At 40.6% G+C, this 16,816-nt stretch overlaps 1 protein-coding gene across 4 annotated transcripts in view; it reads right to left on the bottom strand.

Moving 5' to 3' along the window:
• The window catches only part of DMC1 (DNA meiotic recombinase 1), a 45,133-nt gene that overhangs the window by 17,990 nt on the left and 10,327 nt on the right, over positions 1–16,816 (bottom strand). For all 4 annotated transcript variants that reach the window (XM_084751216.1, XM_084751214.1, XM_084751213.1 and 1 more), the window contains exons 6-12: positions 12,190–12,242; positions 11,062–11,103; positions 7,290–7,362; positions 3,695–3,786; positions 3,170–3,243; positions 2,946–3,060; positions 2,412–2,472 (exon numbers count right to left, since the gene is read on the bottom strand). In XM_084751216.1, coding sequence (XP_084607342.1) covers positions 2,412–2,472; positions 2,946–3,060; positions 3,170–3,243; positions 3,695–3,786; positions 7,290–7,362; positions 11,062–11,103; positions 12,190–12,242 — 510 coding nt within the window. The remainder of the gene's footprint in view (positions 1–2,411; positions 2,473–2,945; positions 3,061–3,169; positions 3,244–3,694; positions 3,787–7,289; positions 7,363–11,061; positions 11,104–12,189; positions 12,243–16,816) is intronic.

Raw genomic sequence — 16,816 nt, 5'->3', positions numbered from 1 at the left:
TCAAGAGGCAGCAGACAGAGACTGTGCCACACTGGGCATAGCTTGAGCATAGACCTCCAAGCCCACTCCCACAGTGACACACTTTCTCCAACAAAGCCATATCTCCTAATAGTGCTACTCCCTATGGCCAAGAATTCAAACACATGAGTCTATGGGGGCCATAACTATTCAAACTACAGAGGAGGGGGGAGAGAGAAGAAAGGAGGGAGTGGGAGGGAGGGAGAGAGGGAGGGAGGGAGAGAGAGAGAGAGAGTCCCAAGGATATAGTACCTATTGGTAAATCTAAGTGAATGCAGGGTGTGCATTAATTATGCTAATCTGAAATTTTCTATGGCTAAAAAGTTTTCTCAGGGGTATCATAACGCACACCTTTAATCCCAGCACTTGGGAGGCAGAGGCAGGCAGATCTCTGAGTTTGAGGCCAGCCTGGTCTACAGAGTGAGTTCTAGGATAGCCAAGGATACACTGATAAATCCTGTCTAAAAGAATAAAAAGAAAGAAAGAAGGAAAGAAAGAAAGAAAAAGAAAAAATCTTTTCTGAGTAAATGGAAGAAAAGCTTTGAAAAGTCATTATGAACTTAGGGCTATGTGACTGCTTATTCAGTCAAACCTTCCTTTGAATCTGATTTTAGCTCTCTTTGCTTTGCTATTGCTTGCCCTATTTCAGAGAGCCACAGTATTCTTATATTTGGGCTAATATTTCAGTAAATTCTGAATATGCTTTGTATGATTGACACTGTTTCCATGAGCAGCAGACTTCTCTAGTGATATTTTGTTTTGTTTTTAAGATTTTATTTATTTTATGTGAGTACTCTAATGCATGTACACCTGCATGCCACAAGGGAGCATCAGGTACCAGTATAGATGGTTGTGAACCACCATGTGGTTGCTGGGATTTGAACTCAGGATCTCTGGAAGAGCAGACAGTGCTCTTAACCACTGAGCCATCTCTCCAGCCCTCTAATGAGTTTTTTGTTTGCTGAGTGTTTTGCTTGTATGTATGTATGTATGTACTCCATGTGCATGCCTGGTGCTTACAGAAGTCAGAAGATACTAGATTCCTTGAGACTAGCATTATGTATGGGTAGTTGTGAGCCACCATGTAGGTGCTGGGACTCAAACCCAGGTTTTCTGCAAGAGCAACAAGTGTTCTAAACTGCTGAGCCACCCTTGAAGCCCTTAAGATCTTTTTGTTACTGCCTTTCTTTTTTTTCTTTTTTTGTTTTGTTTTTTGAGACAGGGTCTTTCTGTGTAGCCTTGGCTGTCCTGGAATCACTTTGTAGACCAGGCTGGCCTCAAACTCACAGCTATCTACCTGCCTCTGCCTCCCAAGTGCTGATATTAAAAGTGTGTGCCACCATGCCCGGCTGTTATTGCCTTTCTATAATACCCATTTGTCTTAGACCAAAATGGGGCCCCTAGTCCTGATGAAAGTGGCTAAAACACTGCTTTATTTTATAGAGACTACAAAAAAAAAAGGGTTCTGATTAACAAATAAATGCTATGTGCAGCTCTGAAGTAACTGAAGTGATCTGAAATACAAGTGCCCATACCAAGGCTGATTATTATTGTTGTTGCTCTGAGATGAGGCTTCATGACACAGCCCAATCTGATTTTAAGTTCACTGTCTTCCTGCCATCATCTCCCAAGTGCTAGAATTATAGGCATGTGGTATTACACCAAGATAAAGTTGATTCATTTATTCTTTCTTTCTTTTGTTTTTTGAGACAGGGGTTTTCTGTGTTAGCCTGTCCTGGACTCTCTTTGTAGACCAGGCAGGCCTTGAACTCACAGCCATCTGCCTGCCTCTGCCTCCCGAGTGCTGGGATTAAAGGCATGCACCACCATGCCTGGCTAAATAGATTCTTCCTTCCTTCCTTCCTTTCTTTCTTTCTTTCTTTTCTTAATGAATGGAATCAGGACTGGTGGTACCACTTTAAACTAGTACACCACTTTATTTTTTCTTTTTAAGATTGATTTATTTATTCAGCTGGGGGTGGTGGCACACGCCTTTAATCCCAGCACTTGGGAGGCAGAGGCAGGCGGATCGCTGTGAGTTCGAGGCCAGCCTGGTCTACAAAGTGAGTTCAGGACAGCCAAGGCCACACAGAGAAACCCTGTCTCGAAACCCCCCCCCAAAAAAGATTTATTTATTTATTATGTATACAACCTTCATGGAGCAAGCCTGCATGGTGCTTGCTCGCCAGAAGAGGGCAGTAGATCTCACTATAGATGGTTGGAAGTCACCATGTGGGTACTGGGAATTGAACTCAGGACCTTTGGAAGAGCAGACAGTGCTCTTGTCCTCTGAGCCATCTCTTCAGCCCCTAAATTGATTATTTCTTAGCGATTTTATTCTGTACTGTAATTTTTTGATAGTAATCTCTGTGAAATACAAAAGAAGGGCTTACGTCATAGTTGCTCCGGGATCCGCAGTCATTTGATTGGTCACAAAAACAGCAACATTATATTCTGCATCAAATAGGGCAGGGCAATAAAAATACAAAGTTCATTGTTTAGATTTTGGTTTAGAAATATTACAACATGAATTAGTTTTATAAATAGGCTCTTGTCCATATTTTTTGTTTTGTTTTGCTTTCCAGGATAAGGTTTCTCTGTAGCCCTGGCTGTCCTGGGACTTGGTCAGAAGACCAGGATCACCTCCACTCAGAGATCCAGCTGTCTCAGCCTCCCAAGTACTGGGACTAATGGTGTGTGCCACCACATCCAGCTTCCTACTTTCTCATTAATAATAAAAATTACTTAAAGTTATCATATTCGTTATTTACATCAGAATCCCTTTTAGTTCAAATAATTGTATTCCCATGAAAGTAATTTTAAAATGTTATGTTTCTAACATCTTTCTGAGATTCTCTGTAAAATGTGCTCTAGAAACATAGGCAACAGATGCTATGTGACAGTGCCATTTTATTTTAAAGATCTACCTTCTGAGATTTTTTGGAGTCGTGACAACATCTGGGCCAATTTTTGCTGGCGTTCAGCCAATTCCCCACGGCCACTGAAATCCACTCGAAAAAGCGCCATTATCGAGTCAATGATCTGCACAGGAGTAACATAAAACCAAACGTGCATTTTAAAATAGATGGAAAATGACTATTTAAATAATATTCTAAATAGCTGTCAGTGAACATTATTTAGAAGCTTGTACCAATAGTTTGAAAATGCCAGCTTCTTCATGAAACTTGGCTGCTACATAATCAAGTAGCTCCATCTGATGTTCACCTGATGGAAAACACAGAGAAAATGTTACAGAAGCTAGAAGAGGCTACACTCATATTTGTGTGTATGAGTTCTTCTTTTCTCCTGACTATTACTTTACTAAATAGAACGGCATACTCTGCTTGAGCATATGTGGCAAACAGTACCTCAGCCAAAAGAATGTTGTTCTGGGGAGTTTTAGTTCAGTGGTATGCCATATGCCTAGAGTATGTGAAACCCTGGGTTCAATCCCAGCGCCACAGGGGAAAATAGCTGACTGTTACTCTACACTTCAGAGAGGACAATTTGGAGGCATTTCAGTATCTTGAGAACTTAACAGATAATATTTGTGGACTAATTAGCAAAAATTTTAAATAAAACAAAGAGGACAGGTGAAAATGTGATATCATGAAATGGTAAGTAAGTGTTGCCAGCCTTCCCATAGCCCAAGCATGCACTCGCAGAGCATTCCTACTAGTATAGGCACGCGCATAGAGCACATTGTCCAGCACTGCATCGTGGTCTACGTTGAAGCGGTCAGCAATGTCACGAAGGCGATCTGGACGGCTGGAGTGTGCCAAGGTTAAGGATCCAATAAACCAATTCCAAAGGAAGTTTAGACAGCTACAAATGGTAGCACTGTGAGCACGTAAAACAACGGAGACATAACCGTGCATCTGCAAAGGCATTCTGGAGCTAGTAATTACTTAGGAAACTGCCAAAGCTTCTTTGTCATCAGTGCTTCAGAACATCTTAGGTGATGGTAGGGGTCACAGATATGGTAAAGCAGACATTAAATATTAAGTTATAAAATCTTTAAAATAAGTTTAGAAGCTAGTTGTGGTGTCTTCATTTTACAAGGTCACTGACGAAGAGTTTTGGCAAATAACTTAGGATTATGGTGCATAATAGATAAAACAGAAAAACTAGAAACTAAGGTTTGTGAGTCTTTTGTTCTCAGCTCTATAAAAATAGACTTATTCTAGAACATTAATGTCACTGAGTTATAATTCAAGTCACTTCAAATTCTTCACTGGCTAAAAATGAAATAGCTTAACATTCAACTAATGTGTGGCAAAAGAAGAAGATACATTTGACTACATGAAGCATCAAATCAAAGCAGTTTTTGTTGTTGTTTTGCTTTTATACATCTTCTTCTAAAGGAGTTGGTAGTTTTCTGAAATTAGTAAATTCTTATGGAGGCAAATCCATATTCCTCCAAGGTACACTGGAGTATGCCAATACTCAGTAACAGGTTAAGTTACAGAAAGTAATTAACACTTTGTTCTGTGGTCCTTCATGATTAACAATGTTGCAAGTAGAATGAAGAAACAAAAAATGCCTGTCTGCAGTTTTACTTTTGTTTGCATTTTATAAAATACCAGCTATTAGCTGCTTAAAAGCAGGGCCATCTTTTCTTTTCTTTCCTTCCTTCCTTCTTTTTTTCTTGTTTTGGGTTTGTTTGTTTGTTTTGAGACAAAGATTTCTCTGGCATAACCCTATTTGTCCTGGAACTCACTCTATAGAACAAAGCTGGCCTCAAACTTGGGAGATCAGCCTGCCTCTGCCTTCTGAGTGCTTCAATTAAAGGTGGTTCCTCTAGCTGGACACAATGGCAACACCTTTAATCCCAGCACTCAGGAGGCAGAGGCAGGAGGATGGCTGTGAGTTCGAGGCCAGCCTGGTTAGTCCAGGACAGCCAAGGCTACACAAGAAAGCTTGTCTTGAAAAACCAAAAAGAAAAAAAATATATCAAGAGACAGCAGTATTGTTGAGAGACTGCAAGAGAACAGCATGAGAGATTTCCCTCCTGAATTCTCTTTTTTCTTTCTTTCTTTACATATATATAAGACAGGGTTTCTCTGTGTAGCCTTGGCTATCCTGGACTCACTTGTAGACCAGGCTGGCCTCAAACTCACAAAGATCCACCTGCCTCTGCCTCCCAAGTGCTGGGATTAAAGGTGTGCACCACCATGCTCAGCTTTCCCTTTCACTCTTAACTATTCTCTTCCTGTCTTGATAAAATCTAGATTGCTAATAAGCAAGAGCTATTCCTCCCTCTCTGAAGATGATCAAATTCTTCCTGAAGCTACTGAATTCTAGCTGAGCCCCTCTTGTTAGCCCTAAACATCCCACCCTTCTTTCCCAAGGTAGGAAGCTCTGCCAGGGACTTCTTATGCCCAGATTTCTCATCATTCTGCAAATAGTTCTTGGCTTGTTTTCCCCCCACAGGAGTATTTTTGATAATAAATTCTACAATATTTTAGGAAGGCCAAGATTTTCTGAATTGGGTAATTATACAAAATCAGAAAGAGCAGGCTTTGATATAAGAGGTTTCACCATTTGTACGATTCAGTAAGACTATGACATGGGGATAGAGGGAGCAAATACCCTGTAGGATGGAAAGCAACATATGGATTTTAATATGGCCAGCCAAGCCTACAGTCAGAAGAGAACAAAGCAATGGCACTTCAGATATGTCAGGTCTGTTTTTACAACCCTGATCATCTTCCTGAAAGTAGTACTTAAAAAGGTCCTACAGCAAAACAAAAGCAAGATGCTCTGGGGATATGAGGCCTTGATGACAACACAAAAACTTTTATAGCCTAAAGAATGTTCATGTACAATAATTTTCCAATTTTTAGCAACAAAACATATTTAGCATGATGGGATCAGACTGGAACATTCTCATCTCTTTGTCTCTAGCTAAAACAATGGTGAGAAGCTGGGAGTGGTGGTGCACAGGCAGAGGCAGGTGGATCTCTTGAGTTTGAGGACAGCCTGGTCTACAAAGAGTCCGGGACAGCCAAGGCTACACAGAGAAACCCTGTCTCAAAACAAAAACAAAACAAACCCAAAAAACAAAACAAAACCCAAACCAAAACAAAACAAAAAAACTCATGGTGAGAAATAAGCCTGATGAATGGTGAAGCAGGCTGGGCTTCACTGTAAAATGGTTTAATGAAGCTGTGCAGATCTTACATCTTCTGAACCAGGTACCCTCTCAGAACAGTGTTTCCATCCACCTTACGCATTTCCCAACACCTTGCAAGGTGCTTCTATCACCCTAGACCCCATCGTAATGTCCCTGGAACTAATAATTCCCAACTCCAGTGATCTTTCTCATCTGCTCTCTTTTCCCATTTGCTTACCTTCCACAGACTTCTTCCTTTGTCTGTACATTCATGTTAGCCCTCTTCATAAATACAAGCACACATCAAAGTTATGAGTTTTCTCTACCCTCTTTTTAGTTAACTTACCCGCATCTCTGATTCTACCCTTTCCCCAGCATTTCCCAGTGTCTTCTGTACATCCTCCTGCCTCTTACGTTCAACACTGCCAAGAAACATTGGTTGGCTCAGAGTGGCTTCTCAAGCTGCCCTCCTTTTCTGGACAGTTTCTCTTGCTAAAGTTCCCTGGTTTGTTTGTTTGCTTGCTTACTTTTTGAGACAATGTTTCTCTGTGTAACAGTGCTGGGTTGTGCTGGAACTCACTCTGTAATAAACAAGGTTAGCCTTGATCTCACAGAGAGCCACCTGCCTCAGCCTTCCCAGTATTGTGTGATTAAAGGTGTGTGCTACCACGCTTGGCTTCTTTTGGTTCTTATTGCTTTTCGGCTTCTTTTGGTTCTTATTGCTTTCAACCTAGATAAAGTTTCCATTTTCCTAGATTTTTGAAAAAATATCTAATTGATATCTATCATCTGGTTTCAAAGCCCTTCATTTCTTGGACCCAAATCACCTTTCTGGTTGAGTATTCTGGAATATTTTCATATCAGTTAAACTGCCGTGTCCTCTGTGACCCAAACTGCTCTGACCTTTTCCTTCTGTACACTTAAGCTCTTCCCATCTTTCTTTCTACTTGCGGCAAAATCTTTGGATATGAAGTTTTAAGAATCATTAACATACAATTTCATCTCATGTATTTGTTTTGTCATTTTATATTAAACCATGTTGAGGTATAGATAAGTAAATCAAATAGTGATGTGAGCACATATATCAAGGCATTCTCTTTTGTACTAATATCACTCTACCACACTGCCTTAGGACTTGTTTAAATAAAAGGGTTACAAAGTATTTTCTGTATCAATGAAGATAATCTTTCCTCCTGAGTAGCCGCCTGCTCCTGGAAGTTGAGCTGTCACTAGGAAAGAATTAAAAATCAATATTAACAAGAATGAATAAATTTTGCAGAAATAAATACATAAATTAACATTAAGTTTATATTGGTTGCAATGCTAGTAAACTTAGCAAAGAACAATGATCTTTTGGCTTCTAAGAAGATTGCTATATTTCCACCTCAGTAACCAATTGTAAGATAAGTACTCTGCCAGGATGTGGTGGTGTGAATAGGTATAGCCTTATTGGTGGAAGTGTGTCACTGTGGAGGTGACTTTGAAGTCATATATGCTCTTGCTATACCCACTGTGACATGCAATCTCCTTCTGCTGTTTGTGGATCAAGATGTAGAACTTAGCTAGGCACGGTGACACACACCTGTAATCCCAGCACTCTGGGAAGCTGAGACAGGAAGATCTCTGTGAGTTTGAGGCCAGCCTGGTCTGCAAAGCGAGTCCAGGACAGCCAGGGCTACACAGAGAAACCCTTTCTTGACTAATCAAAATAAAAAATCAATGCCCCCCCCCAAATGATGTAGAACTTTCAGCTCCAGCATCATGTCTGCCTGCATGCTGCTATGCATGCCATTACGATGGTGGATTAAACCTCTGAAACTGTAAGCCAACCTCAATTAAGTGTTTTCTTTTATGAGTTGCTATGGTCATAGCGTCTCTTCACAGCAATAGACCCTAACTAAGATAATAATTCAACTGAGAATTTCAACATCTACCACAGTAGGTAATATTTGTCAATGTTAATTCTCCCAAATAAACAGTATTTAAATGTTACTAATTTTACTTTTATAACAAGCATAAATATAATTCATGTTAAATAACTTATTTTAGTCACCTTTCAATTACTGGCAATATTTGATGCATTTACCTTGCATGACTATGAATATATATGTATGTATATTGTAGGCATGTGTACCTGATCCTATGTGTGCACATGTATGTCCAGCTTTTGTGAGACAGCATCTTCCTCTTCCCTGCCTCCTTTCTTCCCCCAATAGAGTTTTTCTGTGTAGCTCTGGCTGTCCTGGAACTCAGTAGACCATCTCCACAGACATGCCATTGCATCATGTATCCCATATATATATAAATTTGGGGGTTTTTTTGAGACAAGGTCTTAGCTTTGCCTAAACTGAAACTTGCTGTGTAGATCAGGCTGTCCTGGAACTCAGAATTCCACTTGCCTCTGTCTCCTAAGTGGTATTAAAAGTATGCACTACCAAGCCTGGAGAGATAGCATCTCTTTTTGTTTGTTTGTAGACAGGGTTTCTCTGTGTAGCCTTGGCTGTCCTGGACTCTTTGTAGACCAGGCTGGCCTCAAACTCACAGTGATCCACTTTCCTCTGCCTTCCTGAGTGCTGGGCACCACACCAGGCTAAGACAACATCTATTATTGAACCTGGAGCTTATTGATTTTGCTAGACTGGCTTGCTGGCCAACAAGCCTAGGAGTCTTCCTGTATCAGCTGTCCCATCACTTGGAGTATAGATATATGCTGTTGTGTCCAACATTTTACAAAAGTGCTACGATGCAAACTCAAGTCCTCATAGTTATGTGGCAAGCACTTTTCTTAGCTGAGACATTTCCCCAACCCAAGCATTTTCTTTTTTTTTTTTTTTAAAAAGGCAGGTTCTCATGTATTCCAGATTGGCATCTAACCTACTATGTAGCTAAGGATGACCTTGAACTCTGATCTACCTCTCCAGAGCTAAGATTATATTTGCTTGAGGTGGTTTATACAAGGCTGGGGACTGAACCCAGGGCTTCATGTATGCTACACACAACTCTATCAACTGAGCTACATCCCCAACTGTGTTATACTGCAGTAGTCAACATAAAGAGTTACTTCACACTAGGCACATTATATCATTTACTTTTTAAAACTCCCCCCAAGATCTGGCACTAATATTATTTCAGTTTAAATGTGAGGATGATTAGAAAAGTAAAGCAATTTGCCCAGTCATACAGCTATAAGTGATACAGCCAAGACATTTTAATTCTAGAATATTGCCCACTTTTCACTTTTTCTTGTGTGTGTGCATTTACGCGTTGTGCTAGCTTGTGTGTACGCATGCTAATGTATGTTAGAGTGCACATTAGAAACACTTCTAACTACTTTTCATTTAAGTAAAAGAAATGCAAATAGAATCTTTCTAAACAAAAATTTATTGTTTATTTTGTTTTAGAAAAATTACATATTTACTTAGTTTAAAAATTTATATTTGCCATATGCGGTAGTATATACCTTTAATCCCAGCATTTAAGAGGCAGAGGCATGCAGATCTCTCTGTGGGCCTGGTCTACACAGCAAGTTTCAGTTCAGCCAGAGCTACGTACATAGTAAGACCTTGTCTCAAAACAAACAACACCTCCCCAATTATACTTATTTATGTATTTATTAATTTTAGGGGCACATGATGCAATGGCATGTCTGTGGATGTCAGCAGACAACTTGTGGGAGTTGACTCTCTCTTTCCACCATGTGGGTTCTAGGGATCAAACTCAGTTTCTCAGGCTTGGAGGCAAGTGTCTTTATCTACTGAGACATCTTGCTAGGCCACAAACTTAATTTTGCTCCTTCCTTTGGATAGAATATACCTCATGGACAGTATTCTAGTCGTCAACAAATTTTATGCCTTTGCTGTACTTTTAAAAAACACAGAAAAGATGAATAGGAAGCATTTGACACACTGGGTGCCTCTCCTGTCTATTCACTCACAAACCACTTTCCTTCCCTGTACTTCCACCCAGATGGTCACAGCGCAGGACTGACAACAGGACCTCAGACACACACACTCCACCCAGATGGTCACAGCACAGGACTGACAACAAGATCTCAGACACACACACTCCACCCAGATGGTCACAGCGCAGGACTGACAACAGGACCTCAGACACACACACTCCACCCAGATGGTCACAGCGCAGGACTGACAACAGGACCTCAGACACACACACTCCACTCAGATGGTCACAGCGCAGGACTGACAACAAGACCTCAGACACACACACTCCACTCAGATGGTCACAGCGCAGGACTGACAACAGGACCTCAGACACACACACTCCACTCAGATGGTCACAGCGCAGGACTGACAACAGGACCTCAGACACACACACTCCACCCAGATGGTCACAGCGCAGGACTGACAACAAGACCTCAGACACACACACTCCACTCAGATGGTCACAGCGCAGGACTGACAACAGGACCTCAGACACACACACTCCACCCAGATGGTCACAGCGCAGGACTGACAACAGGACCTCAGACACACACACTCCACTCAGATGGTCACAGCGCAGGACTGACAACAGGACCTCAGACACACACACTCCACCCAGATGGTCACAGCGCAGGACTGACAACAGGACCTCAGACACACACACTCCACCCAGATGGTCACAGCGCAGGACTGACAACAGGACCTCAGACACACACACTCCACCCAGATGGTCACAGCGCAGGACTGACAACAGGACCTCAGACACACACACTCCACCCAGATGGTCACAGCGCAGGACTGACAACAAGACCTCAGACACACACATTCCAAAACACCTGTGTAACAACGGACTGTTTACTTAACCTCTTGAGCTTCTGTTTCCTTGGAAACTGTTAAGTCTGCGTAAGACCATGTAAAGCACCGCAGAGCTCTAGCAAGTGAATGCTCTATCACTACTATTGTGTTGGTTTTAGGATGTGTGCTTACCACAGAGGGTATGAGACAGCTGAGTTTTTCCAGTACGAAATTCTGTGAAATTTAGAAAAAGGAACTTTTAGAAAAGTATATTTACTATTTAGATATTTTCACTAAACAAACAAGCAAAAACAACACTGCATAGGGTTAGGAATATTGCTTAGTGGTGGAGCACTTGTCTAAAATGCCCAAGGTCCCGGATTCAATCTCCCCTACACAAAAGAGTTCACGCCTTTCTAACAGTTAGATCTTGCATGTAGGAATACCAAAAGTGAGAGAGGAAAAGAAATTCACACCCTCTCCACAACAAAACTGTTTAGGTTTAAGACCTGACCACAGGAAGGACACCCAAGCTCCTTCCCCGTGCTGAGGTCCTCAAGGAAAAGCTGCTGTGATCTGGAATGGGAACGTCCCTAGTTGCCAGCAGAAGCAGATGTTCTCTATAGGAAAACTTTCCTACTCATCACCGAGGTCCACTGAACTCAGCTTACATATTTAAAAAGTTCATAAACAATATACAATAAGAGAAGTCATTAAGATTGAGTCAATAGACATAATTAATACCAGATTTACTTCAAGAGAAATAGTAACAACAGAACATTTAGTTCTCTAAGACTGTTAATATTGGATTGTCAAGATTCAGGATGTAAAACAGCTGTGCATGGATTACTTGTAAAAAGGTAGTATATAGGCCAGGTGTGGTGGTGCAGGCCTTTAATATTAGCACTTGGGAAGCAGAGGAAGGTAGCTCTTTGTGAGTTCCAGGCTGGCAGTGCCACACAGTTAAGACACACACACATGAGAATACACTCATGTACATATCATATTATATGTATATAATATAAACTGAAAAAATATTTATTCTCTATTCATGGAATATTCAATAGTTTTTTGAGGGAATAAAGAAAAATTTCAATTTCTTTCTATAGTAATCAGAGATGAATGGAAGAAAAATGTCAACAAATATGCTAATGTTAGTATATATTTTCATTTTAGCATAGAATGATCCTGTAATATAATAAATTATACTTCATCAAAAGTTCCTAAATATGAACTTATTTATTATTTTTTGCTTAACTACATATGTATTCACATATAAACATATATTATTCCATATATAATTATTAAGGTTCTACCTACCTCCAAAAGCTTCTGTAATTGCCATACTTTCAATGCCACCACCTAGTAATTTACTGAAAACAGATATAAAGTATTGGTGACAGAGTATAAATACAAGAAAGATGAGCCAGGCACAGTTGTGCACACCTGTAATCCCAGCACTTGGGAAGGTACAGGCAGGCTATCTCTGTGAGTTTGAGGCCAGTCTGGTCTACAAAGTGAGTCCAGGACAGCCAGGGCTATACAGAGAAAACTTGTCTTTAAAAAATAAAAAAGGAAAAGAAAGAAAGAAACAAGATGAGCTGAGTGTGGTGGCACATGCCTATAATCTTAGCACTAAAGATGTAGAGGAAGGGGTCTCTCTGTGGGTTCTAGGCCAGCTTGGTCTACATAGTAAGTTCTAGGATAGCTAGGACTATGTAGAGAGACTGTGTCTTTAAAACAAAAAACAAAAAAAGGAGATGAAATTGGTGTCATTAGTAACACATCATCTGTCTATCTACACAACAAGAACAGAAATTCAGAGTTGAAAGAAATGACATTAATTGTTTACTGTGTTAACAATTCTACTGTGGATGGGCAGACAGATGAACAAAGCAATTTATAAACCCTGTTCTTACTTCTGAGTATCAATAATAAATGAGTCAGCAAGGCTTTATGTCTATTGTTCTTTTGAATTGGAATTTAAAAGGTTTGTTAGTTTCATTTTGTGGTCCTAGGGATTGAACCAGAGTCTTATACATACTAAGAAAACCTGAATTATACATCACGCAGTGGTCTTGACACTAGTCAGTTTCTCAAATTATACATAGATAATCTCTCTCTCTCTCTCTCTCCCTCCCCAAAACAGGGTTTCTCTATGTAGCCTTGGCTGTCTTGTACTCACTTTGTAAAGTAGGCTGGCCTCGAACTCACAATGATCTGCCTGCCTCTACCTCCCAAGTGCTGGGATTAAAGGCATGCACCACCATGCCCAGCCATAGATAATATTTCTAAAAGTTAATTAATATTCAGTTTTTGAGACACAGTCTCTTTATGTAGACCAGATTGGCCTGGAACTCACTATGTAGACCAAGATGACTTCTAACTCACAGAGATCCACCTACCCTGCCTCTGAAGAGCTGGGATTAAATGCACGTACCACTATGCCCAGATTTAATTTTTAATATGCTCAGGAACATATGAAAGACACATTATAAGGGTCCAATGATTATCATTACTGGTTTTATCTCACATAAACAAAAATTTAGGCAGAACCTGTCACAAAAGAAAATGTATGCCGGGCGTGGTGGTGCACGCCTATAATCCCAGCATTCAGGAGGCAGAGGCAGGTGGATCTCTGTGAGTTCAAGGCCAGGACAGCCAGGGCTACACAGAGAAACCCTGTCTCAAAAAAAACCAAAAGAAGAAGATGAAGAAGAAGGAGGAGGAAGAAGAGGAGGAAAAGGAAGAGGAGGAAGAGGAGGAGAAGGAGAAGGAGAAGGAGAAGAAGAAGAAGAAGAAGAAGAAGAAGAAGAAGAAGAAGAAGAAGAAGAAGAAGAAGAAAATGTTCAAAGATAGTATGCTGGTTGATTTTTGTCATCTTGAAACAAACCTAGACATAGTGGAGAAGAGGAAATCTTAATAGAGAAAATGCCTCCACCAGAGTGGCCTATAGGCAAGTCTGTAGGGCATTTTCTTGACTTATGATTGATATGGGAGAGCCACGCCCACTGTAGGCAATATTATTCCTGGGCAGGTGACCCTGAGTATTATAAGAAAGCAAGCTGAGTAAACCGTGGGAAATAAGCCAGTAAGAAGTACTCCTCCATGGCCTGGGCTTCAGCTCCTGACTCCAGGTTGAGGCCTTGAGTTCCTGCTCAAACTTACATCAGTGATGAAGTGTGACCTGAGGGTTGTGAAAGTGGGGGGACAAAGTTAGGAGGATCTCTGTGAGTTTAAGGCAGGCCTGGTCTGCATGGTGGGTTCCAGGACAAGTTACACAGATAGACTCTATTTCAGACAGCCAGAGAGAAAGGAGTGGGGGAATTGTAAGATGAAATAAACCCTTTTCTCCCCAAGTTGCTTTTGGTCATAGTGTTTTATGATAGCAATAGAAACCCTAACTAAGAGAGCTATTTTATATATATACAATGCTAACAGCTGCCAGGTTCTGATAGCTTATACTTAATTGGTAACATGGTGTTTTAGTGCACTTAATATTCTCAATATGAGAAGAACTAATGAAATTATGATCTCATTCATGTAGCACTAAATGCAGTATGTGTTGCTGTACTGAGGCCTGGAAGGAGCACTTTAAGCACTTTAAAAACCTCTGTAGTTTATGTTAGCATGTCTAACAGAAGAGACAATCACAAATCAGACAAAGATTAAGAGAATAGATTTATATTTGTCTAAGTAAGACAGCAACTTAAATCAGGACTCTGCTGACTTCAATTAAGAAAAAAAGGGGGGTTGAAGAGATGGCTCAGTGGTAAAGAGCACTTGCTGCTCTTGCAGTGGACTGGGTTTTGGTTCCCAGGACCCACATGGTGGCTGTTGCAGGATATTTGATCCCATTGTGATCTGTGAGATTGTGAACTGTAAAACCCGTTTTTGTCTGGTGCAGTTGAGCCCTAACCCACACCTTTTAATCCAAGAGCTTTCTATACACAAGATTTTAAAAAGTTAACCCTAGGTCAAGAGTCAGAGCAAGAAACCAGCTGACAGGGATTAAAGAGTGGGAGGGACTTTGCGTTGACAGGTATTTAAGACAGTGTGTGGAAGTAGAAGGAGCTCTTGGGCTTTTAGCTTTTAGCTCTTTAGCTCTTAGCGCTTGAGCTCTTGAGCTCTTGAGCTTCAGCTCCTTGGCCTTTGGCTTTTGAGGTAGCAAGCCTTTGGCCATGGGTTTTTTAGCCTTTACCTACTGGGCTGTCAGCTGATCTAGTGAGTCTTTTGTGCCTTTTCCATCTGTACATCAGCTGAGTAGGAAGGTCAGCTGGATGCTGTCTCTGCCTCTCTGAGCCAGAAAGGTTTCACCCCAGCATCTGGCTCCTGAGTCTTTATTGGTAAAAATCAAATGTTTTGGACTTTTCTTTAAAACAGCAGGTGACTCACAACTATCAGTAATGATACCCTCCTCTGGCCCCCATGGGATAAACACTCTCACACATAAAACAAAATAAAAAACGTTAGACACTGTCATAAATAATCAGAAAAGGACATGGACTACAAAGTCATCCCATTAGGACAGAAGGCTCTTGGGCATCTTATAAGTTAGGTGACTATTAAAAAATTAACAAGCTACTTTTCATCTTGAGAAGAATCACCCTGAAAATGCATAGCTTTGAAAAATATCAGACAAAATTTCTGGTATTTATGCAAGTTGAGAAGCTAAAACAAACAAACAAACAAACAAACAAAAAACTAACCCTAAAACTTGCCTGTGAAGGCAACTCAAATTATTTGAGAAAATAAAATGGTTTCCTTTGTAAAACTCAGGAACATTTAGAACTAGGTGCAGAAAAAAATAATATATTTTTAAATAAAGATTTGTTTAGAGATGGCTGTGGCAGCACATGTTTTTAATCCCAGCACTCAGGATTGCTGGCGGATTGCTGTGAGTTCGAGGCCAGCCTGGTCTACAAAGTGAGTCCTGGACAGCCAAGGCTACACAGTGAAACTCTGTCTTGGAAAAAAAAGATGTATTTATTTATTATGTATACAATATTCTGCCTGAATGTGTGCTTGCAGTCCAGAAGAGGACACAAGATCGCATTATAGATAGTTATAAATCACCATGTAGTTGCTGGGAATTGAACTCAGGATCTCTGGAAAAGAAGACAATGCTCTTAACCTCTGAGCCATCTCTCCAGCCCCAAAAATAACATTTTAAATCTAGAAAGATTTAAACAGATACAAGTCAAACCTACAGATTACTATTTGGTATTTGAGAACAGTAGCTCAACATTTATGAATGCCTAACTAAGTACACATCTAAAATTATTAGACTTAAAAAGATATTTACATTGGAAGGAAGATCTTGCTTTCTTGGGGTAGAGGATGGAATACAGAGCTTTGCAACTGCTAGGTGGGCCACAGGCGGGGGGGGGGGGCACCTTGGTTTTCAAGGCAGGATTTGTCTGTGTAGCCTCAAGCCCAGAGATCTACCTGCCTCTGCCTCCTGAGTGCTGGGATTAAAGATTTTTACTAGTTAGTAATTAGACAAAAGCCATGTGTGGTAATGCATGTCTGCAGTCTTAGCATTTGGGAGGTTGAGGCAGAAAGATGGCAAATTCAATTCATCTGGGTTACATTATGAGACCCTGGCCTCAAAAAAACAAAACAAACAAAAAATCATCCATAAGACAGTTAGAAATTGAGGTCTCTGGGAAGATAATTGGTGGCAAGGAATTAATAGTTTTAGGCATAGGAGGGATGATGTGGTGGTGTTAGGAATGAGAGCCCTGGACTGTGCACTTAGGGTTGATCTGGGTCTAATAAGGAGCTTAGACTTCACAGTCTTCAGCCTTTGGTCCTAAATCTGCCCCTCCTGCAAGTCCCTATTAGTGATCTATATTTCCCTGATCTCAGGCCTAAAATCTAGGCATCATCCTTGGTATCCCTGATTATATTACATTAGCAAGCCTTGCCTGTTCTGCTATTAAAA

This window comes from Acomys minous (assembly GCF_964271855.1).
Source record: "Acomys minous genome assembly, chromosome: 12".
NCBI lineage: Eukaryota > Metazoa > Chordata > Mammalia > Rodentia > Muridae > Acomys > Acomys minous.
Note: the sequence above shows the minus strand (reverse complement) of the source record. Positions and strands in the feature narration are given on the sequence as shown.